This window comes from Hyperoodon ampullatus (assembly GCF_949752795.1).
Source record: "Hyperoodon ampullatus genome assembly, chromosome: 7".
Taxonomy (NCBI): domain Eukaryota; kingdom Metazoa; phylum Chordata; class Mammalia; order Artiodactyla; family Ziphiidae; genus Hyperoodon; species Hyperoodon ampullatus.
Window position 1 is genome coordinate 3,328,393 of NC_136920.1, and position 26,523 is coordinate 3,354,915.

The 26,523-nt window shown below is 57.7% G+C and overlaps 1 protein-coding gene across 2 annotated transcripts in view; it reads left to right on the forward strand.

Annotated features, from left to right (window-relative positions):
* AP2A2 (adaptor related protein complex 2 subunit alpha 2) overlaps positions 1–26,523 on the forward strand; it is a 64,721-nt gene that overhangs the window by 31,851 nt on the left and 6,347 nt on the right. For both annotated transcript variants that reach the window (XM_079707986.1, XM_079707987.1), the window contains exons 3-15: positions 3,861–4,003; positions 5,394–5,587; positions 8,994–9,123; positions 12,166–12,267; positions 15,618–15,726; positions 17,038–17,188; positions 18,075–18,243; positions 19,393–19,530; positions 20,430–20,612; positions 21,192–21,289; positions 21,680–21,911; positions 22,022–22,195; positions 24,951–25,111. In XM_079707986.1, coding sequence (XP_079564112.1) covers positions 3,861–4,003; positions 5,394–5,587; positions 8,994–9,123; positions 12,166–12,267; positions 15,618–15,726; positions 17,038–17,188; positions 18,075–18,243; positions 19,393–19,530; positions 20,430–20,612; positions 21,192–21,289; positions 21,680–21,911; positions 22,022–22,195; positions 24,951–25,111 — 1,984 coding nt within the window. The remainder of the gene's footprint in view (positions 1–3,860; positions 4,004–5,393; positions 5,588–8,993; positions 9,124–12,165; positions 12,268–15,617; positions 15,727–17,037; positions 17,189–18,074; positions 18,244–19,392; positions 19,531–20,429; positions 20,613–21,191; positions 21,290–21,679; positions 21,912–22,021; positions 22,196–24,950; positions 25,112–26,523) is intronic.

The following is a 26,523-nucleotide window of genomic DNA, read 5'->3' on the forward strand; positions in this document are numbered from 1 at the left end:
CTTGTGGGTGGGGCGCCCACCCTGCCCTGCCCACCCGCCAGCCTGCTTGTGGAAGCCACCGAGTGGGAGGTCATTAGGGCTGTAGTGGGCCTGCCCTCAACCTTGGAACCTCTAGGAAACAGCTGTTGTGTTGTCCTGCCCAGAGGTGGGAGAGTGTCTTCTGGTTGGTGGCCTTCGGAGGTTTACCAGGTAACAACGCTCATTTGCTCATTCAGTGCTGGGCGCTCACTCAGTCCCAGGTGCCAGGGGTAGAAAGATGAATAAAAAGCGTTTCCGTAAAGGATGTATGTTTTTACAGGTAGAGAAAGACTTGAAAAAGCCACCCCATTTTATCGAGGGAACGCGGACGTATACGTATGGGGGGGGCGCTGTTCCCTTCCCCGCCTGGCGGCCGTCACCTGGCTTCACCACTTGCCGTCATTTTGCCCATGTTCTTTTTTTTTTTTTTAATAAATTTATTTATTTATTTAGTTTTGGCTGCGTTGGGTCTTTGTTGCTGCGCACAGGCTTTCTTTAGTTGTGGCAAGTGGGGGCCACTCTTTGCCGCAGTGCGCGGGCTTCTCATTGCGGTGGCTCCTCTTGTTGCGGAGCACGGGCTCTAGGCGTGTGGGCTTCAGTAGTTGTGGCTCATGGGCTCAGTAGTTGTAGCTCGCGGGCTCTAGAGCGCAGGCTCGGTAGTTGTGGCGCACGGGCCCAGCTGCTTCGTGGCATGTGGGATCCTCCCAGACCAGGGCTCGAACCCGTGTCTCCTTCATTGGCAGGTGGATTGTTAACCACTGCGCCACGAGGGAAGCCCCTTGCCCGTGTTCTTTCATCTTTTGCTCTTCTTTTTTTCCTGGGATATTTTGACAGAGTAATTTTTAAAAATTGGTTTTCTGAGATACAACCTGCTCACAATAAAGTTCACTCGTTTTAAGCGTGCACTTTGAATTTTGGCAAAAATGCATGTGTTCGTGCACCCACCCCCACAGACAAAACAGAGAACATTCCCACCCCGCAAAATGTTCCCTCATGTCCCTTTGCACCTAACACCCTTCCCAGCCCCCAGCAGCCCCTGGTCTTCCTTCTGTCACCGCACTTCTGCTCTTCCTAGAAATGTCACATGAAAGGAATCGGGCAGCCTGAGGCCTCTGGTGTCTGCTTGCTGTGACTTACGTTTGCGTTTGGGGTTTGCCCACGTCGTGGTGGGTTGCCTCATGGTGTGCTGGCTCACCAGGGTGGGCGTCTGGGTTTGTTCCTGTGCTGTCGGCTAGGCGTGGAGCTGCTGTGAGTCCTGGCGTGCGGGACTTGTGTGGACGCCTGGTGTCGTTCCCACTGGGAAGGTACCTGGGGATGGAGTGGCCGGGCCGCGTGGAAGGTGGATGTTTAACCTTTTAAGAACCTGCCACACGTTTTCCAGAGTGGCTGCATCATTTTGTGCCCCCGCCAGCTGTGTGTGAGTTCCCAGTCCCTCCACATTCTTACCAGCATGCGGTGTGGTTAATCTTTTTTTTTTTTTTAATTTTATTTATTTATTTATGGCTGTGTTGGGTCTTCGTTTCTGTGCGAGGGCTTTCTCTAGTTGTGGCAAGTGGGGGCCACTCCTCATCGCGGTGCGCGGGCCTTTCACTATCACGGCCTCTCTTGTTGTGGAGCACAGGCTCCAGACGCGCAGGCTCAGTAATTGTGGCTCACGGGGCCAGCCGCTCCGTGGCATGTGGGATCTTCCCAGACCAGGGCTCGAACCTGTGTGTCCTGCGTTGGCAGGCGGACTCTCAACCACTGCGCCACCAGGGAAGCCCCTAATCTTTTAAATCTTGGTGTTTCTAGTGGGTGTGCAGTGACACCTTACTGTGGTTTTAATTTGCATTTCCTTTTTTTTTTTTTTTTTTTTGCGGTAGGCGGGCCTCTCACTGCTGTGGCCTCTCCCGTTGCGGAGCACAGGCTCCGGACGCGCAGGCTCAGCGGCCATGGCTCACGGGCCCAGCCGCTCCGCGGCATGCAGGATCCTCCTGGACTGGGGCACGAACCCGCGTCCCCTGCATCGGCAGGCGGACTCTCAACCACTGCGCCACCAGGGAAGCCCTGTATTTACCTTTTTTAACAGTTGAATTCAGTTAAGTGCTATGGAGAATGAAGAAGACACCCCAGGTCTGTGGGGATGCTGGGGAGGGAAGAGTTAATACCCTGGTGCCAGCAGTTCTGAAGCATCTCACAGCCCACGGGGTGCTTTAACTGAGCTCCAGAAAATGACAGGGGCGCCCTCCTTGTCCATCCTCGGGATCTTAGTCTTTTTACTTCTTTGAACATAAGAAGATACTCGTTGAGGGTTAGGGTCAGGGTTGAACGCCAGTCTCAGAGAGAGAAAGGGTGAAAAAGGATCACAGTTAAAAGTCCTCCAGAAGGATTCGGTCACCAGGGCTCAGACGCATTTCCCTAGAGACACTGGCTCTTATCCTGTGTCACGGCAGCACCGGGGCCGAGACCGTTGACTGTTCTTGCCTGCGCTGTGGCCCTCACCTTCTTGTGCGCTTGGCCTTCAAGCGTGTACGTCTGTAAGTCTCCCAGCGTCGGGCAGGGCTGTGGGAGGGACCCTGGGTCCATGTCCTGAGGCAGCAGAGAAAGAGCCCCTCGGGCCTCCAGGCCGCATCCAGCGCACAGGCTGGCCGGCCGTTCCCTGGGCTCTGAGTGGCAGGGACCACTCTCCAGGGGGTGAGAGGAGGGGGCGGCACTCTTGGCTTGCTTGTCAAAGGAAGCTTCCAGAGGTGATGGAATTCAGGCTGGTTCTTGAGGGGTGGCCGGGCGGGTAGGAGATGGGGGCTGCTGCTTGCCGTGGGCTGCGTGTCCTGCGTCTGCAGATGCTCTCCCGCGGAGACGGGGACGGGTCCCAGCCAGGAAGTGACAGAGCTGGGCTCCTCGGGTGCAGCGGGCAGATGAGCGAGTGGGGGTGGGGGTGGGAGCTGGACCTGATCTGACATTATGTTGTTTGCTCATTAAATCATATGCCAGTTTGCTGCTCAGAAGGAGGGAGGGTTTCTCAGAGCTCCCCAGTGTCAGCTGGCTGGCTGACTCGTGATCCACTGTGATCCACTGTCACCCTGGGAAATCTTGGTGGGGTGGGTCTTTCTTCTAGACAGTGCTTTGAGGTCAGCCAGTGCTTGTCCCTGGAGCACGAGTGACCTGACCCCTTACCATGAGGAGCATTGCTGTCATTGCCTTTCTGGTTCGCGTGTCCGGCCCTTGACTGTGTGGCAGTGGCATCACTGTGATGCCTAGCTCGGAAGACGGCCAGCCTTTCTGGTTGTCATCTTTGTAATCTGCTAAGGGACGTTTTACACTTCTTAGGGGAAATAAGAACCTCTGGTATTTAAAATGGCAGCGTTTAGCGGTCCTTTTTAAAATGGCATCTTATACTCTGCCAGCAGCACGTCATGAAGGTGCCTGGCTCTGATCTCCTGTGAGAGGCGTAGTCACGCTGTGATTAGGGTGAAGACACAGAAGCCCTTCTTGTCCTTTTGTGTGTGACTTTTAGGGTGGGTGATTTGTTCTAAAACTGGGTGTAATGAAAGATTATTTAGAATGCGTTCACCTGCCTAAATTAGTAAACATGTTTAAAAGATTAAGTTGCTGGTTAAGACAGGGCAGCCCTGGCAAGGTTGTGGCCGGTGGGAGTGAGGCCCCGGGGCTGTCCTGGGAAGGCCGCACTCCGGCTGCCAGGCAGGGGTTCTGGCTTCTGTTTTGTCAGGGAAGCCAGACATTAGGATTCCGACGTGCAGTGCTTGGTTTAGCAACACCACGCACTCATGACACTGGCCTCCTGGAGGCTGGCCCCTCACGTCCCGCTGTCTTGTTTCTGCCCTGCCCCTGCCTCCTTTCTGCAGGTGACAAGGCCCTGGACGGCTACAGCAAGAAGAAGTATGTGTGCAAGCTGCTTTTCATCTTCCTGCTGGGCCACGACATTGACTTCGGGCACATGGAGGCCGTGAACCTGCTCAGCTCCAACAGATACACCGAGAAGCAGATCGTGAGTGCGCGGGGGCGGGAGGGGGTCCTTCTCATCAGGTGGCCATTTAGTGTCTTGCTCTTTCTCTGCACCTTCCATCTGGTCTGGGGATTTCCCGTGGGTTCGGGCTGCACCAAACCCCCGTTTGATGCGAGGGGTGCCGTTTCCCATGGGTCCACCTTAGAGGGCAGGGAAGAGCGTTTCCTTCCCCTCAGTGCCTTGCTGATGCGTGTCACAGATGAGTTCACCCAGTGGCCCCTCCGGCCACTGCCTGTTTCTGAACCAGGCCCCACACCCACATGGTTTAAGAGCCGAGGGCAGGTGGCGGTCCTCGCCTTGCTCCCAGCTGGCCCAGTGCCTGGGCCCTGCCCACCCCAGGCTTTGTAATTGTAACCCTGCATTCTCTTGGAGTAACATTATTTGTATGTTTTCTTGAGTGTTACAAAGTAACATTTTCCTCTTGTCCAAAAATTTAACTTACAGAAAGTGAAAAAATGCCCTAGATGCCCCAGGAGTTCTGTTAAGTATTGGTATTTACTCAACAGGAATTTATCGAGTGTCTGCCACGGACCCAGCAGTGTGCTGGGGGTCCCTGGGGACATATGACCATAAGCAGATGTGGGCCCTGCTCTGTTCCAGGGGAGAGACGGCATCAGACAGCCCTGTACACAGAGAATAGAGCTGTGGGCAGTGCCCAGTGAAAGAGGCGTGTAGAACCCTCTGGACCCTGAGAAGCGGGTGGCTAATAGGGAGGGCTTCCAGGGGGGGCGTCCTGAGCTGAGACTGAGGCCAAGGGGTGCACCGGGGGCCACGGCAGACAGAGCAGCAGCACCCAGTCAGGGCGCGTATGCAGAAGGGTGGAGAGGCTGGAACCCAGAGAAGGAGGCGAGCTCCTCCTGAGACCGATGGGGGCTGAGAGGTCAGCGTGTCCCTGCGTGGGGAGGACGTGGACAGTGGGGGTGACAAGGGGCTGGAATTTGGCCTGCTGGTAAGCGGAAGCTGGGGCCCAGAGACAAAATGGAGAGAGGGGAGAACGGCAGTCAGCCAGGTTGCTGGAAATCACCATAGTGTCCCCGTTGCAGCTGAGGCAGGCCTTTCCATCCTGTTCAGGCCGTGGTGAGCACAGGTCCCCATGGATGAGTGAGTGGGATGGGGGGCACCAAGGTGTCTGATGCCTGTGGGGACAGCGCCTCTTATAGGTTCGTCCCACAGAATCGTTCATGGCGGAATCCGGGGACAGAACTGGCATTTTCAGCAGAAGGCAGCTGGGTCCTCCGTGGCCTGATGGGCGCAGCGCCCCGAGCAGACTAAGATGGTGCTGGGGCTTGCTGAAGGCTGAGCACGTCTGCCTGGTGTTTGAGGTGCTCGGGCTGTCACGAGCGTTGTGCTCTCTCGCCCCTCTGGAACGCAGGGCTACCTGTTCATCTCGGTGCTGGTGAACTCCAACTCGGAGCTGATCCGCCTGATCAACAATGCCGTCAAGAACGACCTGGGCAGCCGCAACCCCACCTTCACGGGCCTGGCCCTGCACTGCATCGCCAACGTGGGCAGCCGGGAGATGGCCGAGGCGTTCGCGGGGGAGGTCCCTAAAATCCTCGTAGCCGGGTATGTGTCCGGTGCCCTGCTGAGGGTGTGGCCATCTCTTACGTTAAATAGATCAACTGTGTGACTGCTGAAGGATTTATGGAGTGAGTTAACCTCCCCGTCTCACGTCTTATGTGGTGGGGAGACGGGGAGGCCAGGTGAACCTTCCGTCCAGGCAGAGGGAGCGCGGCCGTCCTGCGGGCACGGGGCCCCTTCTTGCCCTTTCCCAGAAGCATTCACACACCCCAATCCTGAGACTTCCCAGCACCCCACACCCCCACCCTCTCCAATCTGGAGGGAAGCTGAGTGGGGCTGAGCAGGCAGGTCTGGAAAGGAGTTTCCAACAGTGCTGTGCCGGGCTGGGCCACGGGGCATGGCAGAGGCGGGCCCCCCTCCTGTTCCAGGACGCTCTGCGCCTTGGGAAGGTGACCCAGAGCCCACACCCGGGCAGCACACCTGGCTGAATAGAATCCCAGCCCAAGGGGCTCGTCAGGACTCGGGACTGGGTTCTGTGGGACAACCAGCGAGTAGGTGGAGCAGGACTCGGCAACTCCAGCTCCTCTGGCCACGGGGGAGTGGGGCCACGGGGAAGTGGGGACGACCCTCGGGCAGCACAGTGGAGAGGCTGGGAGGCTGTCGGGAAGCACGCCCACACCTCACCAGAGCACGTGGGTGTAGACGCCTGGTTCCCAATGAGTGGTGTTGCCCCAGCATGTTTGGTTGTCACCACAAAGGGTGTTTTCCTGGCATCTCACGGGTGGAGGCCAACGGTGCACAGAGAATGATCAGCCCGAGGTGGCAGCTGTGCCAGACAGAGCACTTTGGCCGTGAGCAAGAAGCAGTGCAGTGGCTGGGTGGCCACAGGCCCGGGGAGTGTCGGGTGTGTGGCTGCGGGCCTGGAGGAGTGCCATCGGGGTGTCACACCAGAGGCAGACGGAGGAGCCAGGCTGGAAGACAGGCCACGGAACCGCCTGATGGAAAAAGCATTCCCGAATGTGAGAGCTCAGAGGTGGTGGACCCACAGTAGCGCAAGCACAGGGGAGGGTTGGCGGAGCTGATTGGAGGCCCCTGGAGAACCAAGGCGACACTGTCACACGCCTGTGAACCAGAAGACGCAGAGAACACGGGGTGCCCCGAGGTGGGAGAAAGACGTGGTATGATCAGAGTGGGCCTGAGGGGCAGGCGGGGCTGGAGGTTGGAGCCAGTCAGGAGGCAGCTGTGCCGCAGGGTCCCGACCCCCTCCTCCCGCCCCGCCCCTGCCCGGTGCACAGTTAACCTGGCTGTGGGTTGCCGGTCTCTGCTTTCAGAAGCAAGCTCCTTGGGATCAGAGCTTTTGCTCACTGTGACTGTTGCCTTCTTTCTAGCATTTTGAACAATGCCTGGTATATAGTAAGCGCTCGGTAAATAAATACCTGTTGGATGAGTGAAATGTAAAATAGAGGTAATCTCTGAAAGTGTTCGGATAATTCCACAACACTTCCCTGAAGTATAGGGTGGATTGCACTGTGGGTTGAAAGGACACAGAAGGGTGTGTGCTGAGACACAGCCTGGAGGGGCGGAACCCAAGGTGGAGAAGAGAGCCTGCAGCAGGAAGATCACTGAGGGGTGTGCGGGGAGCCGGCCTCGTTCTCTCAGTGTCAGCGTCACAGGCAACTGCTCTCCCCCCAGAGGCTCAGGTTGTGTGGACCTGCGAGCCCTCCTTGAAACAAATGACCAACGCTTGAAATCCAGCGACCAAATAGACTCAAAGTGGAGTTGTGGGGACGGAGGTGCCTGGGCGTGGAGCTGCAAGGCTGAGGGCAGCGGGGCAGAGCCGGGAGGTCGAGGAGGGAGAGACGATGGGGCGCCCTCCAGGCCGGGACTGAGCTCTGGGCCTCGACTGGAGACAGAGTTGAAGCTCAGGGGGCAGCGGTCTCCTTGCTTCGCACCGTCCTCTGGTGTTCCCACCAGGAGCGGCTGTACGGGTAGGGTGGGCCGCCAGCTGATAGGCCCCGCGGTAGAAACCGGCCGGCTTCTTTCAGCCACAGTGTGTGGGCGCAGACGGCAGACGCCCAGGAGGCCGCGAGGCCCGGAGGTTGCTGCTGCCCGCCGCTCCTGGTGCACGCGGCGCGGGGCCAGAGAGAGGGACAGGCGTCTGCCCCTGCTCCCCAGAGGGTTTACATCCAAGAGAGAAATTTTTACTGAAGTAATTTTTCTTTGGCATGGAATGGGGGGCAGTTCAGGGGTTTGTCATATCCGTTGGGAGTTATTTAGGAATAAAAAAGCTAAAAGGAGTGAAATGGTAACGACAGCCCCAACCCCGCTCTTCCCTCCATGGAACGGGAGCCCCACTGCTTCTATCAGCACTGAGGGGGCGTGGACATGTTCTTCTCAGACGTATTTTGATGGCCTCCTCTGGAACGCTCCTCGGTGGGCCTGCCACTTGCCCGGCTGCATGGCAGCATTTGGCTGGGGCCTGGCAGGAGGAGGGGTAAACAGAATTGGGACCGTCTCTGTCCTCGGTCAGCACGAAAACCAGGACAGGAACCCTCCAGACGCCCCTTGCCCGGCGTAGCTGCGGTCATTCCCTGGGCGCCCGCCCGGTGTGTAGGGGAGGAGATCTCTAGGTGGACATGGAGCGCCATGGCCGTGCAAGGCTCTCTGATACTCTCCCCTTTGGACTGTGTGTTATTAAGTGAGCTTAAAAAATACTGTAATTGGGGACTTCCCTGGTGGTGCAGTGGTTAAGAATCCGCCTGTCAATGCAGGGAACACGGGTTCAAGCCCTGGTCTGGGAAGCTCCCACGTGCCACGGAGCAACTAAGCCCGTGCGCCACAACTACTGAGCCTGCGCTCTAGAGCCCACGAGCCACAGCTACTGAGCCCGCACGCCTAGAGCCCGTGCTCCGCAACAAGAGAAGCCACCGCAATAAGAAGCCGGCGCACCGCAACGAAGAGTAGCCCCCGCTCTCCGAAACCAGAGAAAGCCTGCGCACAGCAACAAAGACCCAACACGGCCAAAAATAAAAATAAATAGAAAAGAAATGAAAAAAAAATACTGTAATTCAGTTGTCAGTTCTTGGAACGTTAGCTGTCAGCCTGCGTAGCTGAGGTCGTGCACGGCGCTTGGGAATTGCTGCTTCGCCGAGGAGCAGGTTAACGGGGGCAGGACCCCTTCCGTCCACCATGTTCGGGGCCATGTCTGTGGAGGCGGCCCCTCGAGCGGACGGCTGTCTGTCACTGTGCAGGCGTGGTCCCCACCAAGACCCATCGCGAGAGGTGGGCCTGAGCTTGTTGCGTGGAGAGCTTGAAGCGGCCTTGTCCTGAGTGTCCCTCCAGTCCCCGCACGGGTGCACCTCTGCTCCCGTGGTGACTCGGGGGTGTTGTCCGTGGGCTCTGGGCCGGGCTCGCCGGCTGTGCCCAGGAGTGACTGCTGTCTGTCTTTCAGAGACACCATGGACAGCGTGAAGCAGAGCGCCGCTCTGTGCCTGCTGCGCTTGTACAGGACGTCTCCCGACCTCGTCCCCATGGGCGACTGGACGTCCCGCGTGGTGCACCTCCTCAATGACCAGCATTTGGTAGGTGCCTCTGGGCCAGTGTGCAGCCCCTCCCGTGGAGCAGCCTCTTTTGGGCCAGCGCGGTGTGAGCAGCTGCGTGTGCCTTCCGGGATGCTTGGGGTGACGTCCACGACCCGTCCATCGAGCCTGGGAGCGCCTGCGGTTAGGGGCCGGGAGCCCCTGCCCTGGGGGCAGGGTGGACTAGACCGGGTCTCTGGCTCACCCTGTCACCAGGCGTTGGAGGGTCTCCAGCTTGCCGGCTGCAGGGACGAACAAGGCACAGCCCGGCATCTTCTGGAAACACCGCATCCACTGAGGGCTTCACAAGGCGTGCCTGTCTGCACCCTGTTTAAGGCTGTCAGAGGGCTGTCCTGTAGCCCCCCGGCTCTGGCGTGCAGGCTGTCTAATGCACATAGCTGGTGCACGAGCCAGGCCCGAGCCCTCCCCGTGTCGCAGGCCAGGGCAGGGAGATGTGGAGCGATTCGGTGGCTGTGGTTGGCCGTGAGTCACGGACCCTTGTCCACGCTGACACCGGGAGGCGGGGCCGAGTAGGAAATGACGCTGGACAGAGTGGCCTTGTCCTGCCGGAATCCCGTTGTACAAACGAGAGAGTCGAGGTTCCACAGAGAATTTCCTGCTGAGCTGATAGGTGTTAGCACATTAGCTGGTTACTCCCTTGTTTCCCAGAAGAGAAATTTCCCTTAAAGATTAAATGAAAAGTAACCCATTGGCATATGTAGACTCAGAGACGAGAGCTGGTGGTTGGGCGGCTTGCCTGTTGGACTGCCCGGCGAGCTGTCCCTCCGTCGTTTCCCACGCTTACCAGGAACGTTCGAGTCTGCACAGGGCAGCCCTTCCTCAGAGGGGAGGGGGCGTCTGCAGGTCGAGCTGCGGGGGCGGGGGCCTCGGGCCGCAGCGTTCACATGCGGGCCTCGCGTGCCGGGCCATGCTCCACCTCTTCGGGTTCAGGCCCTGCCGTGGAGTCAGGAGGCCAGGCTGGAGGCCGTGGGGCATTTTCCAGTTTTGCAGACGAGGAAACTGAGGCTCAGAGAGGTTGGATGGCTTCACACAGGTCCGGGCTTGAACCCGGAGCCGACGGCAAGGCAGGGCCGGGGCAGGGCCGTCCAGAGCCCAGCTGTGGCGGGGACGCGGCCCAGTGGTTACGGTTCGTGGCATTTTACCAGGAGTTGTCATCACTCCTGCCTTGTCGGGGGAGCTTTCTGCAGCCACACGCCGACAGGTGCCGAGGCCCAAGGCCAGCGACGTCCACACCGAGCGCTTTCCAGTGTGGCGGAGCCGTGTCTCTCGCCGGCCAGGAGGCTCTCCTCCTTTGATGCTTCTGTGCCCGGCTGTTTGGTTTGCTTTTGTATTTTCACGTACCCGGCTCTGTTGCCGGGTGCGCTGCTTGGTGCCTTTGTGGTTCTGGGCCACAGGAGCCCGGCTTGCGTTGGGCGAGGTCGGGGGGGCGTCTCAGCCAGCCCAGGGCGAGGCCACGCCCACCGGCCAGCTCTCCCTTCATCTCTGCTGCTCTCTGCACCTGCTCTCTGTCCTCCGCGGGGCTGTGGCTTCTGTGTCGCACACCTCCTGACTTTGCCACCAAAGGCGTGAGATTTGGCTTCTTTGGTCTCAAGGTCAGGAAACCTCAGGAAGAGCGTCGCTCGCCCACCCAGAGGGAGCAAGCCCTTCCGAGAGCAGCGGAAGAGGCGGGGGGGCTGTGATGTGCAGAGCTGTGCGCCAGGCCTGGCCCTCCCTTAGTCATGCACGGCCCGAGCGGTGTCCCGAGGCGGGAGAGGAGGTGGCCCAGGTCGGGGGTGGGGGACTGGGGGCCGGCAGAGCCATGGCTGCGTGGGCCCCCAGCCCTGTCCTCACACCGCCTTCCTGCAGAGACCCTGCGGGCGTGCAGGGAAGGTGAGAAACTGCACCTCGGGAGCCAACCAGCCCCAACTGACTTCTGTCAGAAGGTTGCCTGATTCATCCCGCAGGTGAACCTTCCTGGGGAAGCAGGCTGTGTCCCAAACACTCAGAAGCCACGGTGAAAGAGACTCTGCCCTGCGGAATCTGCGTGTTGCAAATGCCTGTTTGTTAAAGCTCTGTGTTTGGTCCTTATTGCCCACTGAGATGTGGACAGTGAGGCCACTTAGATCCGTTTCTTTAGCATGGCTTTCGCGTTTCCATCAGAAAGACGAAAGAATAGCACAGTGGTGGCTTCTGATGAGGTCGCCGTGGTGCTGGACCTGACCCCGCCTCGGCTGCAGAAACTCTGCCACCTTCTCCCACCTGCTCAGGAGGGGGTGGGGGAGGGAGTGGAGGGATTATATGATGATTCGAGGGAGCATTGTTTGCATCTTTACACCCGTTTTTGTCAATGGGTGTCATTCGTTTTGTCTTTTCTTATATTTGCAAGAGACCTTCTCTACCTAACCCGTATCTCCCTCCAGGAGACGTGAGTTACTGGGAGTAAACACTAGTGTCCCAGGACAACAGTAGACTCCCTTGGGCTGCGTGGAAGGTCCCCGTGTGCTGAGGCCAGGGTTCCGCGGGGCTCCGTGGGGAGGGTCGGGTCTCGCCCAGGCCCGGTGGTGCTTCCAGGACAGAAGGCAGAGACACGGCTTGGACCACTCTTCAAAATGGGGAAGAATGGGCTTTTCAGTTGCTGTTTTACATGATCTCAGTTTTGGGTTGTAAAGATTCATGTGAGTCTGAACACGATGTGTCCACCCGGAATGATTTAGATCGGGGCAGCGAGTGCAGAGGCAGACGATGGGCGGGTGGAGCTTGGGGCCCAGAGCTGCTGCCCCACGCTGGCCTTCACTGAGGCAGGGTCTGGGCTAGAGGGGTGCTGGATTTCCCAGTTTTCAGAGAGACACTAGAACAGGAAAACAACCTATGTGTGCACCTTGCTTTCTAAGCACATTGAGAGCTATTCAGAGTGGGCCCGAGGTGGCCCTGGGCTGCCTCTGCCTTTGTTCTTCTGAGTTTAAAGTTCTGTTTAGAAAAGGAGTTTAAAATGAGAGGGTGTCGTCAGGAGCTTTGGTGTCTAAATGTGTGTGTGTCTCTTCTCAGGGCGTGGTGACTGCCGCCGCCAGCCTCATCACCACCTTAGCACAGAAGAACCCGGAAGAGTTTAAAACCTCTGTGTCTCTGGCCGTCTCCAGGTTAAGCAGAGTAAGTCCGTCGAGGGGAACGGAACTCGGTGGGTTTTGGTCTTAATTATTTTCTTTAATTAATGTATGTACTTTTTGGAATGCAAAATGTTTGGGTCCGTTTGTAAGTTCAGGGGTGGAAACGTGTCTTGGTTCATAGCTGATTGGCTTTTCTTTCGACCTTTTTGTCAGAAATGCCCTGTTCGCGCGGCAAAGTGCACAGAGCAGAGCAGCTCAGCCCCTGGCCCCGCTACAGGGAGGGAGCGTCCTCAAACTGCATTCAGCTCTGCACTTTAAATTTTGTGTGACAAGATCACACAGCATATGTTGTTTTGTGGTTGGCTTGCTTTGCTCGACATGTGAAGTTGGCGAATTGTTTCGAGTGCCGATGGTTGATCCCTGCTGCCGTGCAGCGTCTGTGCCCCACCCACCTGTGCCTCATCTTGTCCAGCACTTAGCCGTCACCCTGGAGGTGACTGTGACGGGCCTGCCCCCTGCCCAGTGCCGGGGGCCACCTCGTGTTGTGATCTGGTCTACGCTTTCCTGATTATCTGCGAGCTGGGGCAGCTTTGCACGTCTACTAGCTTTTTGAATACCTACTTTTGTGAAGAGCCTGTTCAGTCTTTCACCCATCTTCTCATGGCGTTGTCTTTTTTGTTGTTTTGTAGAAGTTCTTATTTTATTTTGTTAATTTACCTTAATTTTGTATTTATTTATTTATTTGTTTATTTATTTATTTATTTGCGGTACGCGGGCCTCTCACTGCCGTGGCCTCTCCCGTTACGGAGCACAGGCTCTGGACGCGCAGGCTCAGCGGCCACGGCTTACGGGCCCAGCCGCTCCGCGGCATGTGGGATCTTCCCGGACTGGGGCACGAACCCGTGTCCCCTGCATCGGCAGGCGGACTCTCAACCACTGCGCCACCAGGGAAGCCCCTTGTATTTATTTTTACATTTATATTTACTTATTTTTTTGGCCACGTCATGTGGCGTGTGGGATCTTAGTTCCCGACCAGGGATGGAACCCGGGCCCCCTGCAGTGGAAGCACTGGAAGTGAGGCGTCTTATCCACTGGACTGCCAGGGAAGTCCCCTTTATATATTTTAGATATGAGCACTTTGTTGGTTAGATTGGGTTGAACCAAACAAAATTGCCAACTTTTAACCATCATTGATCTACAAAAATGCCAGCTTTGTATGGTTCAGCCTACTCTGTGTTTAAAAATCTTGTCCTGCTCTGTAACTTTCCATTTCAGTCTCTTAAGGAGTCTTCTATGATCAGAAATTCCACATTTTAATATAGTCAGACTTACTAATCCTTTCCTGTATGGTTAATGCCTTCGTGTCCTTAAATGTCTGAAGTTGTTCCCTATTCTGAGGGCTCGCGTGCGGGTTGACGATCCACCTGGGACAGGTGTCTCTGTGTAGTGCTGCTTCCTCTCCGCAGTCTCTGCGCTGCCCCTTGGACCCACACCAGCGGCTGGGTCTGTGCTGCACTCCGTTGGTTTCTCTGTACATCTTTGCACCAGTGGTGTGACTTTGGGTTAATTTGATGTCTAGTGGGGCCAGTGTTCCCCCACTCAACAGAATTCTACTGGGGCTGCCTTTAATCTGTAGGTCAGTTTTGGGAGAATTCACATCTATGTAGTATTGAGATTTTCAATCTATGACCATGGTGTTTCTCTCCATTTACTTAGTCTTTAATTTCTGTCAAAAATGTTTCAACTTCTCGAGTAGAGGTTCTTTTATTTTTTATCTGACTTGTCTTTATATACTTTATTTAAAAAATGCTATTCTCAGTGGTACCCTAAAAATGTTATTATACAATAGTGTATGCTGGTTTGCACAGTTGTTTTTTGTATATTGCTCTTGATGTTGGCGATTTTGCCAAACTCACCTATTAATTTTGGTAATTTATACGTGGATTGCTTTGGGTCTTCTTTGTATTCCGTCATGTGGTCTGTGGTCTGTGGACAATGACAGTTTTTTTCATTTCCCAGTCCATGTTTGTTTATACTTTCTGCTTTATGGCTCCAATCCGGACCTCCACTGGCAGTGTTGAATATGAGAGATAATTGGTGTCTTGTTTCTACTCTCGAAGGAAAGGTCTACGATGTTTCACTGTTAAGTACGACGACGTAGGCTGGTTTTGTCAGTGTTCCTTCTCTTTGCCACATTAAGGAAATTCCTTTCTATATCTTTGCTAACATTTTTATCATTGATTAACTGGTGAAGCCATTTGAATTTAGGGTTTTCTTTGTGAGACAACTTCTAATTATGCATTCAATTCAAATTCAATTCTTGACATTTGCTAACTTGTGTAAATATTCAGACATATTGGCCGGAAGTTATTCTGTGTGTCGGCTTCATAGTGAGGTCTCCCTTCTCCATTTTGATGCTGGATATTTGCCCTTTTCATTTTTTGCTTGATTAATCTCATCAGGTGTGTAAGAATTTCTTTTGACTTTGTTGGTCCTATTTTGATTTTTCTACCTTATTACTTTCTGCTTATATGTTTATTGTTTTCTCTACTTTCTTTGGGTTAATTTGCTAGTCTTTTTCCGAACCCTTGAGATGAATTCTTAAGTGCTTTTGTTTCTGTATTTGTCTCACTGTGTGCATTTAAAGCTGTAAGTTTGTCTCTAAAAGTGTGGCATTAGCTGCATGAGACGTGTTCGAAAGGCAGCCTTTGTTGGCCGGCTGTGTCCACGCGGTGGCGCGGTCCTTCTTCCACTTGGTGCACTCACACCCGCTTCTCCTGGTCCCGTCAGTGCTTTACACGGCTTGGAGTTCACCCACTGCAGGAGTGGCCGCGTCCCAGGTCACTCACGACCTAGTGTCGCTCGCCGCTGCGAGCTTTGTGACAGGAGCCGCTCCGAGCTCCCAGACGCAGGACGTGGGGAGGTGCCGGGCTGCGTGTTGGGGGGGCGTGTGCTGCCTTAAGGGACAGTCCCGTGTTCGGGAGGCTGAGGGGGTGTCTGTCCTGCCCAGACTGCCTGGGATAGGCGGGTGGCAGCGTGATGGGAGGCTGCTTGCTCTCGGGCCTGGGCAGCTCACGGTGGGGCCTGTGCTCGGGGCATTGTGGGTGCAGGGCCAGTGTGGGTGCAGGGCCGGGGACCGAAGGCCTCCCTTCTGCGTTTAATGCACTTTCCCAGTCTAGGCTCCGAGAACTCTGTACCGAGGGCGGCGTCGCTGTTGCGCTCTCCAGGGTCGGGTGCCCAGGGTTTGTGTCCCGCGGGGGAGGGGCGTCATCGCGCAGTGGCTCCTCCTGGGGCCTGGGCGGTGGTGCTCCTGCCCTTCAGACACAGACAGGTGTGCCGCACGCTCTCAGCACACCTGCCCGCAGTGTCTCATCCCCCTGTGCTGTTTTGCAGATCGTGACGTCGGCCTCCACAGATCTCCAGGATTACACGTACTACTTCGTCCCGGCTCCCTGGCTATCAGTCAAACTTCTGAGGCTGCTGCAGTGCTACCCGCCCCCAGGTGACAGCCGTGCAGCAGGGGCCTCTCCGCAGGGGTTTACTGCAGCGTTTTAGGGTTAGGTCTCTTGTTTGCTATCTTTAAAGTCCTCTCCGGTGCTGGCTCTTGTTCTCTGGATCTTTCTGTGATGCTGCCATGGCTCTTGGCTTTCCCCAGCAGCTGGTAGAGAAATCACAATCTTGGTACGGCTCGGGGTGATCTCTGCTTTTATGAATAATTCTGGAAACTGTTTGAAACCTTGCATCCTAAGTTGTTAACAATCTGTGTGACCTTAAAGTACACATCACGGATGTTATGTTCGTGTTTTATTCTAAAACGTTACATTTGACTAGTATGGTAGGTATCTAGAAATAGAATTTCCTGGTTGAAGAATGCACAAGAGAATTTGTGTTCAATACTTCCAAATTGCCTCTACAAAGATGGTTTTGTTGTTGTAACCTTTACATTTTAATCTTCATTTGTGTTTGTACAAGGTATGTCGTTGTTAAATTCCAGTAACTTTCCATTCTGAGTCTGTTCTATAGTAAAGCGTGAGCCGCATGCCCTGCGACAGAGCCCTCGCGTGGGAGCGGGACCCCGCCGTTGCCTCCCACTCCCGCCCACCGGCTGCCCCCGTCTCCCCTGCGGCAGCAGTTCTCTCTGTGGAACTGACCTCTGCCTCCTTTATTCCGAGACCTGGGGTGACTCCGACCCCCGATGGGGGTGAATCTCATCACCCTCCTCCTCCTTTCAGGCCCCTGCCCCCAACCCCGGGGCGGCTCTGGGGGCCCTGCCCTCCATCCGCTCAGGTGCCCAGGGCCCGCCCTCCCTGAGCAGCTGGTGGTGGGGCAGGTGCCTTAGATGCGCTGCCACAGTTTCTGGAGTTCTGGTAGTTTTATTGCTTTCTTAGCCCTTGTTTGGTCCAGTATTTCTTTTCTTCTGGTTTGACTAGAACTTAAACTTTTTCTTTCTCATCTCATTGCTCTTCAGAGTGTTCTCTCTATTTCTATTGGTAACAGCAGGCAGAGGAAACAACCTTTTGCCCCCCCACTTCCCTCAAACTTGCACATCATGTGTTTTGTCCACATCTCTGAGATGTTAGTTTCCTTGACTTATGTAATCGATGTTTCAGCAAAAACTTGGGTATGTTATTTGTGTTAAAATGTATGTGTAGTTACCTTGGCTGTCAAATCCTCTTATTTTAAGCAGCCACACGGTTTTAGTAGGGGTCCTCGCCCTTCGTTTTGGGGTTGTGAGATGAGGGGTACCAATACTCAGGCGGGGCGGCCGTGTGGGCCAAGGGGAGCCAGGCCAACGTCTGTCTGTCTCGCCCAGAAGACCCTGCAGTGCGAGGCCGCCTGACCGAGTGCCTGGAGACGATTCTGAACAAAGCCCAGGAGCCGCCCAAGTCCAAGAAGGTGCAGCACTCCAACGCCAAGAACGCCGTGCTCTTCGAGGCCATCAGCCTCATCATCCACCACGACAGGTGGGCCCCCGCGGCCTGGTCCCCGGCGCCACCCTCCCTGGCGGGCCTGAGGGCGCGGTGCTGGGAGCTGCCCCGCGCGCACTCTGGCTTCAGACCCTGCCCGCCGTGAGCGTGACTGCCGTGGTCTCACTTCCCCCAGACGGCTGCCCTGCTTCTTTTGGGCGTCCTGCCCGACCCGCTGCTCCCAGGGCCACCTGGGAGTGCGGCGTGAGCACGTGTGTCCTGTAGGCTTTGTTGGTCCGAGGCTGTGGTGGGAAAGCGTGTGGAGGTGGCACGGGGAGGGGAGGGGGAGGGGAGGGCGTGGGGGGTGCTCCTGTGGCCCCGCCTTCCTGCAGGGCTTCCGCCGGGTGCAGCTGCCTGAGCTCTGCGGTCCACAGGGTTGAGCACCAGTGACAAGACTCTCCCTCTCGGAGCGGCCTCCTTTCCTTGTTAACTGTTCAGAGGGCAGAGTAAAGAGCGAGCAGAGACTTACGCCGAGTTTCATGTACTCGGTACTTAAATAGCCAGTAACCTCTGTTATAGCATCTTTGTCTGTGCATCTGTCTCTCGGTGTCGCGGCTTTCGTCCGGCTGTCAGCCAAGCGGGTTCTGTGGTTGAGAGCCCACCCCTGGCTGAGGCTTGGTGAAAGCCGGGTCCCTCTGCCGCCCCCGCCCCCCCCAGCTTGGCGTGGAGGCTCGGGGTCTCAGCTGCCCTCGACCCTCTGGAGTCAGGGGTTCTGCACATGCACTCAGAAGTGTTCTGGGGGACGCAAGGCGCAGGTCCTCGTGTGGTACCAACTAGGGTGAGCGTCAGGTCTTGCGTCCCGGGCGGCCGTGGTGGCCGTGAATGTGGCACGGCCTAGGCTGAGTGGGGGACCCCTGCCCACCCACCCCTCCTGTCCGCACAGCGAGCCGAACCTGCTGGTCCGCGCCTGTAACCAGCTGGGCCAGTTCCTGCAGCACCGGGAGACCAACCTGCGCTACCTGGCCCTGGAGAGCATGTGCACGCTGGCCAGCTCCGAGTTCTCCCATGAGGCTGTGAAGACACACATCGAGACGGTCATCAATGCCCTGAAGGCAAGTGTGCTCTTCGGGGGGCTGCCTGGCCACGGGGGCACCTTGTCCCTGTGTCACTCATGCTGTCACTCGTGAGCTACCGGTGGGGTCCCGCGGTCACTTGGGGCCGTGCGCTCAGGCCCCGGGCGATCTGGCGGGCTGCGTGCGTCCCTGGGCGGTTCTGCGCTCTGCCCGCAAGAGACCATGACCACACGGGGCATCTCCCGCTGGGCCTGGCGTGTGAGCAGAGTCGCAATAAAAATTGGGATCAACAGAAACTGTTCTTTTTGGTAGAAGGCTGAAATATTTTGTCCATGTCTCCGAGAAAACTCACTCCTTGCAGAAAAATATTTGCTTGTTTCAGGGAATTGAAATTCCAGAGCTGGAAGAGCCAAGCTGAGGTCTTCTGCTCTAATGAGGGTTGGTTCCTCAGGGTCAGACACAGCCACATCCACTGCGTTCCTACATGTTAGAAAACTGAAGGCAGGAGGGGAAGCTACAGAACCCACTGTCTTGGTCCCGGGCTTACTGCTGAGAACACGTCTGACCCTGTTCCTTTGGGTTTGCGTGTATTTAATAGACATTTTTGGTGTGTGTTTTGAACAAGAGGCCGTACAAAGGTTTGGAATTTCGCTTTCTGGTGTTTCGAATTCCTCCTGGGTGGTTTTGGCATCTCTTTCAGTCACTGCCTGGATCAGAAAGACTTGCTCTTGCCGTGCCTGTGGCTGGGCCCGTGGCAGCGCCTCTCATGCTGTCCTGTGCTGGGGAGCAGCTGTGCTCTTGTTTCTGAGGGTCTGGGGTGGGGCTGGGAGCCAGCACGGGGACAGGCTCTCAGGCGACGTGGAAGGGGCCGGTCTGTGACCACACAGCAGGCGGCCTCTGACCCACTCCCTGGGGATGGAGCGTGATCGTGATCTTGGCCGGTCCAGAGCCGCGGGGTCTGAGTGCCGGAGTGAGGGGGGCAGTGGGTTGGCAAGTGAGGGGTTCTTGGGCTCCTGCATTTGGGTGCTGAGTGGGGAGAGCTCCGAGTGAGCATTGGGACGGCGGGGAGGTGGTGGTGCCTGAGCCACCCAGCTCGGGACCGTGGGAGGGCATGTGTCACAGCGGACTGCCACCGTCCCCTGCCCAGGCTCCTTTCATGTGGCTGTTGGCTCTGTGCTCGTTCCCCAGACGGAACGGGACGTGAGCGTGCGGCAGCGGGCCGTGGACCTCCTCTACGCCATGTGCGACCGCAGCAACGCCCAGCAGATCGTGGCCGAGATGCTGAGCTACTTGGAGACGGCCGACTACTCTATCCGAGAAGAGATTGTGAGTTCTGGCGGCCTCTGTGTCGTCACCGGCACCGATGCTTGTGTGTCTCAGCTGAAGTACTTCCTTACAGCCTTTGTTGAGAATCTACTACATACTGGATGAAAGAGGCCTTTGCTTTAGCTTTTTTATCAGCATCTTCTGTGGAGCCTTCCAGTCTTTCAGAATCACTTTGCAGAGGCCCTCCCCTCCTCCCCCTCCCCCTCCCCCTTCCGTGCCGAGGTCCTGGGAGGCAGGTGCTCAGCAAGGAGGGAGCAGGGTGTGCGTGGGGGGCGGGCGCGGCGGGGACACAGGCCGGCGTGGCAGTGAGGGGCCCCCAGCGCCCAGCTTTGGGGCCAGCTCTGGGCTTGAAGGACTCGAAGTCGAGGGTGGTGACGAGGTGGGTGTTCTGGAACGGTGCTCTGGGGTCGTTACGGAGGGTCGACTTGGAGGCCAGAGGGTGTGCAGAGCAGGTGGACGGGGGCTCTGGGGCGCGGTCAGGAGGTCACGCTGGGGAAGGTGGGCGTGAGGGCGGCAGCGCGGGGAGCCGGGCTCCAGGTTGGCGGCCGATGCTGCTCAGGGCAGGCTCGGTGCAGGAGGAGGCTGTACCCGGGGGAGGTGAATGGCCTGCTTTCCACAGCCCAGAGCAGGTGCCCTGGGGAGCTGGCGAGAAGGGCTGTTGGAGCAGGAGGCCCAGCAAGCGCGGGCGGCGCTTTGCCAGCAGGGCTGCCTGGGCTGCGGGCCGGGCGGGGCGCGCTGTGCCTCCCACAGCTGTGCCCGTCTCGCCTGTTCTCCCTCGACACGTCCTTCCACGTCTGTTCCTGGAACCTTAGACTTACGGGCTCCTTTGAGAAGTGGGGGTCGCTTTGGCGTGGGTTCAGGCCCTTCTGAGGCCCTCCCTGAGTGGCCGTGCCCTGCAGGTGCTGAAGGTCGCCATCCTGGCGGAGAAGTACGCTGTGGACTACACGTGGTACGTGGACACCATCCTGAACCTGATCCGCATCGCCGGAGACTACGTGAGTGAGGAGGTGTGGTACCGCGTCATCCAGATCGTCATCAACCGGGACGACGTGCAGGGCTACGCCGCCAAGACGGTGTTCGAGGTGTGGCCCCGCCCTGCCCCTGCCAGCCTTCCCGCAGGCCAGGCTCCGGCACTGCTCCTGCCTCTGTTGGAGTCTCACTGCCCTCTCTCCCTGATTTCAACACGGCGACCCCGGGCGTGAAGCTCTCAGTCAGCGAGCGGCCTCCTGAGCAAGCTGCCTGGGCTGGGGCCTCGGGCGGGCCTCTGTGTGTCCGAGAGCAAGCGTGGGGCCTCCACGGTGGGTTCGCGGTCTCCGTCGGTGAGGGCCGTGTGCCCCCACCCCTGCCCAGGGCCCAAGCGGCAGTTTTTGGGAGGAGCTCTCGTTCCAGGGGTGGGATCGGCCGTGGCCCTGCCCGTGGGGCTCCCCTGCTACCGATCCCTCTGCCGAAGTGGCCAGCAGAGAGGATGGGGCGGGGCGTGCATTCGGGAGGGGCTCAGGAGGCTGGGGGCTGCGGCCGCATGCAGAGCAGGCTCCCCGGGAAGGCAGCCTGAGTCCACTCTCCCGGCTCGTCACGCGGCTCGGTGGCTCTCTCCGGAGGCCGAGCGCTACTGGTGCCTCCTCTGCCTGGGCACCAGGCTCATCGCGCGTGCTCTTCCGTAGGCGCTGCAGGCCCCAGCGTGCCATGAGAACCTGGTCAAAGTCGGTGGCTACATCCTAGGGGAGTTTGGGAACTTGATAGCAGGAGACCCGAGATCCAGGTGAGTCACCTGGGGGCTGGGAGTCCCACGTCCAGTGCCGGGCCTGTGCCCACTGGTTCTCACCCGATGGCCTAGTAGAGGCCAGCTGATGTCCCGAGCTCCCCAGGACAGCCCGTGGCGAGGGTGTGTCCACTCTGGTTGACTGTACAGAACATGGGGATTCTGGGGGGAAAGGAGGCGTGGCCGATGGCCAGCACTGTTCAGAGGGAGCCTGGACTCGGCCTGGAGCTGGAATGTGCAGGTTCTGGCTGAGTGTGGGCTCATCTCCCCGCATCACTCCGCGCTCACTCCCCGTCCTGCGGGGACACACGGGAGTCAGGCTCAGGCGGGGTGGGCCAGGCAGGGCGTGGGGCGTGGAGGTGACGCTGTGCCCCATGTGTGCCCCCCCAGCCCCCTGACCCAGTTCCACCTGCTGCACTCCAAGTTCCACCTGTGCAGCGTCCCCACCAGGGCGCTCCTCCTGTCCACTTACATCAAGTTCGTGAACCTCTTCCCGGAGGTGAAGGGCACCATCCAGGACGTGCTGCGCAGTGACAGCCAGCTGAAGAACGCTGATGTGGAGCTGCAGCAGCGCGCCGTCGAGTACCTACGGCTCAGCACTGTCGCCAGCACCGACATCCTGGTGCGCCACGCTGCTCTGTTCCCCTCCCCGCCTCGCCTTGGCTGCCCTTTCTGGGGGCCGGAGGCCATGGGGCTTTGTGCTGCACTGACCTAGGGCTCCTTTCCCCCCAGGCGACTGTCCTGGAGGAGATGCCTCCGTTTCCAGAACGTGAGTCTTCTATCCTGGCCAAGCTCAAGAAGAAGAAGGGCCCCAGCACGGTGACCGACCTGGAGGAGGCCAAGCGGGAGAGGAGCGCCGACGTCAACGGGGGCCCCGAGCCCGCCCCGGCCAGCACCAGCGCTGCGGTGGGTCCCCTCCTGAGGGCCGTACCCTGCGTGAGCTCCTGGGGCACCTGCTCCCCGAGATCCGTGACCCTGGACTGTTGTCGTTGGGGAGCAGGCTGACCCAGACGCCTGTGTCTGTCAGCCAGACTGTCTGTCGGATGGTTGTCTGGGGTCCGCGGTCAGCTCCCACGTCTCCCCTCGGCTTTGGATTTAGAAGACGTGGTCACCCGTCTCTTGCACGACTGCCGTATAGTCCTGCGCCCCTCGCTGGTTTCCGGCAGACCTGCCTCCTGCTGTCCTCAGAGGTTTTTCACTAGTGAGCGCATTAGAGTGAGCGTCCTGTTCACGCACGATGCCCTGAGAACGTGTCCTTTGACGTTCGTCGGGGAAAATGCCGTTTTGAGAGTTGTGTTTCCTTTCTCGGCTCACTGGAGGGAGCCCAGGGAGCAGGTGCGTTAGCCCTGCTGGGCAGCAGCCCCCGCGGCCCTGCGAGCGGCTCCCGAGGACCTTGGGCTTTATGCTTGGCCCGTCGGGAGGCAGCCGGGAGAGCTGTGTCTCCCCTCCAGGGCGCCGGTCCAGCGCCGTGGACGGTGCTGCTTACCCTGTCCGGCGGCCTCTGTGAGGGCGGGCCCCACCAGTGGCGCGTGCCCGCGTGTGGACAGCCCGGGGCCCGGGTGGTTTGCTCATCCAGAGCATGCTCGTATCCGAGTCCTGGTGCTCCTTCGGGGGCCGCTTGCCTGGCTCCACATCTCCTTGTGTGCCCCGGGGCCTCGGGCCCACCGTGAGGCCTGTGCTCAGACCTGGCCTGGCCCTTGACTTGGGGCCCCGTCACAGTCAGGACCTCTCACCTGAGCCCTGATGCCTTCTCTCCAGGGTCACCCTTCGTGGCCCTGTGGATGTGAGTTCCCGTTTGTCCTCACGGCTCATGGAGCTGGGGCAGGGGTAAGGCCTTGATGGGACTGGGGAGTTGAGGCAGAAGCAGCAGGACAGAAAAGAGGCTGGGGTCGCTCCTGGCTGGGATTCTCCTGGTGTCTTCTTTCTTCTGTCTTCAAACTCAGGAGGGAGGCCCTGCCTCAAAGTGGCGTTGAGATGTCTGGATTTTACAGGAAAACCTGTGATGCCTTTTACTTGGTGTGATATTGGCCAGAATGCCTTTTATTTAGGGTCGCAGGTCATGCCAGGAGGTGATTTTCTTTGTGGCCTTCCTGGGAGCTCAGCTCAGCTGTGGCTTCGGGGTGCTTGTCTGTGCGCCTTGAGGGTGGGTGTCTGGAGGCTGCCAGTCGTCCTGGGGCTTTGGGCTGGCGGAGGAGCCCAGAGCCGCCCTGCGCCCTATGGTGTTCAGCGCTTCGAGCAGGTGTCACCTGTGCAGAGCCGGGTGCCAGGCCGGCTCCTGGGGGAGGGTCTCCCCAAGTCCTGAGAAGGGGGGAGGCGGCGAAGCGGTGGGGGGTCCCAGTGCTGCAGGGTAGAGCCCTGGGGAGGGAGCAGGCGTCTTAGCGGGGCCTCCCGAAAGAGCAGCCTTGCTTTTGTCTGTCTGTGTTTGACTTAATGGGACAGAAGAGTTTTCCTACTTTAAAAAGCGTTTTCACTGTTCTTTGGGAACCAGTGGAGACGTTGTGCAGTAGGTGGCAGAGGTGCAGTGACCTCGTCAGGCTGCGGGTTCTGTGGCCCAGACAGAGGCCTCTCTCACGTCACCCACAGCAGGCTTGGGGCCCCCCGGGAGCAGCTCCTAACCTTGGGTGGCCAAGCTCCCGAAGATGGCCTCGCTGGCAGGAGGCTATTGTGAGGGGCTGTGTGTGCGGGAGTGTCGTCCCAGGTGCAGGGCCAAGAGCCCCCGTGGCCGTTTCATCGACTCCCCCCGGCGGCGCAGAGGCTTCTGAGGAAGCTCGACAGCTCCTCTGGGGACCCCTCCCCTTCTCCTGGGGAGCCCGGCCTGGCCTGTCGGCTCTACCCAGGAGCCCCTTTCACCCGGAGCTGCCCGCTTCTGGGCCGCTTCCGGCCGCAGGGTGGGCCTGGCGCGCTGCCTGCCCTGGAGCCCCAGGAAGGAGGGCCCGGCACGCGGAGCGGAGCTCTCAGCCGGCTCAGGCCCACGTCCTCCCTGCGGGACGGGACACGCGTTCTGTAGCGCCTCTTGTCTCAGCGTGGAATCCATACAGAAAATCCTCTGCCTACACGTGTAATTTTTTAGAAATTCAGTGCAGTGCTCTAAATATAAAAGGGAAGTAAGTAGTGATTTATGCTAACGTAATGATTCCCACGTGTACGTCCTCAGCATGGCCTGAGGGTGGACTGGCCAGTGCCCAGGGTGGTGGGTGCATCCACACTCCTGAGAAAGAAGGGGCGTTGGCCTCCTTTGGCTCTCGGCGTGGCTGCCAGCGTGGCTGCGTTCCTGGAAAGAGGAGTGAGTGCGCAGTAAAAAGCAGCTATTTAGGCTCAACATTGTAAATCAACTATACTTCAATAAAAATAAAAAAAAAAAGACAAAACAACGAAGAAAACAATATTTAAAAAAAAAACCCTGTTCTGCAGGCATTTTGTCTGCTTTTTCTCTGTAACGAAATAGAACATAGAAATGATTAGGGATGCACCCTAATAAGCTACTTGCTTTTACTTCTTTCATCTTTCCAGATTTTTTTAGGTGGTTGACAGTGACGTGCACAGTCTTCTCTCTGAAACCAGACCCTTCTTTTCGGGGTGTGGGTGGGGTGCAGGCCCTTGTGCTTGCCTGGCGTGGTGCCCAGAAGGGTCTGTGCTGACCTTCTCCTTCCCTGTCTTCCAGTCCACGCCTTCTCCGTCAGCAGACCTCCTGGGGCTGGGGGCTGCGCCCCCCGTCCCCACGGGACCTCCACCCTCCTCTGGCGGGCTGCTCGTGGACGTTTTCTCAGACTCACCCTCCGCGGTTGCTCCCCTGGCTCCTGGCTCCGAGGACAACTTTGCCAGGTAGTCTGCCTCCTGCGTCCCGAGGACAGGGGCTCCCCCCGCCCGGCCAGGCCTGCGCCCTGGGCACCCAGGGAGGGAGGAGGCTCAGGCTCTGGGCAGGTGAAGGAGTGGTGGGCGCCCTGCGCGCTGTCTGCTCCCGTGGGCTGCGCCTGCCCTGCAGGACGCTTGTACTCTGCTCTCCGTGCTGTGCCCCTGGGCTCTCTAATCACGCCCCGTGTCTGCCCTCCAGGAGCCTATCTTTTTTTTGAAGAAACGCTCTTCAGTTCACAGTCACTGCTTTGTCCTGTGGGGTCTGCTTCCAAGGCCCGCTTCCTGCCCCTCCGCTGACCTGTTCCGTCCTTGTCATCTCTGTCTGACTGGTGTCCCGATGTTCACACCCCTGCTATGGGCCAGCAGAGTGCTGCGTGCGGTCGACTTGGCCCCGTTCCCCCACTTTCAAGGCGAAATCCCAGGCTGCTCTTCCCCGCGCTTCGCTGCGCGGATCCTGTCCCTTTTCCCTGCTTGCTGTCTGTCCCTCTGTCTCTGCTGATCTAGATCCAGCCAGGAGGTGGGGGGCTCCCCCTCCGAGAGGAGGGCGGGTGTGAGTTCTGTTGTCTCCAAGGAGCGGCTGCTTGTCCTTGGTCTCTGTGACCACGGAAGAGTTCTTGTGGTTTTCTAGTCTCTCCAGTCTCTCTCTGTTCACCCCGCGCGCTGATTCGTATCTCCTGTTGCTTGTCGGAAACGACTGGGGAAAGGCAGGTTTGCTGTGCCACTAGTTGTCCGTCTCTGGCTGAAAACAGACCCTCTTTTTTTTAAGCTGAGGTATAGTTAGTTGGTTTACAACATCATATTAGTGTCAGGTGTACAATGTAGGGACTCAACTTTTTTAGGTTATATTCCGTTTAAAGTTATTACAAAATAGTGGCTGTATTTCCCTGTGCTGTACGATATATCCTTGTGGTTATCTATCTGTGCGTAGCAGTTTGCACCTCTTACTCCTGTACCCTGTCTTCCCTCTCCCCCCTTCCTTCTCCCTGCTGGTAACCACTAGTGTGTTCCCTGTATCTGTGAGTCTGTTTCTGTTTTGTTATATTCATTCATTTTTCAGATTCCGCATGTGAATGGCAGCACACAGTATTTGTCTTTCTCTGTCTGACTTATTGCACTTCGCCTGACGCCCTCCAAGTCCATTCATGTTGCAAATGACAGAATTTCATTTTTGTATTGGCCGAGTGTGTGTGTGTGTGTGTGTGTGTGTGTGTATTCCATGTTACATTATACCACATCTTTATCCACTCATACGCTGACGGACCCTTAGGTTGCTTCCATATCTTCACTTTTGTAAATAATGCTGCTGTGAATATTGGGGTGCGTATATCTTTTCAAATTAGTGTTTTCATTCTCCTTGAATATACCCAGGACTGGAATTGCTG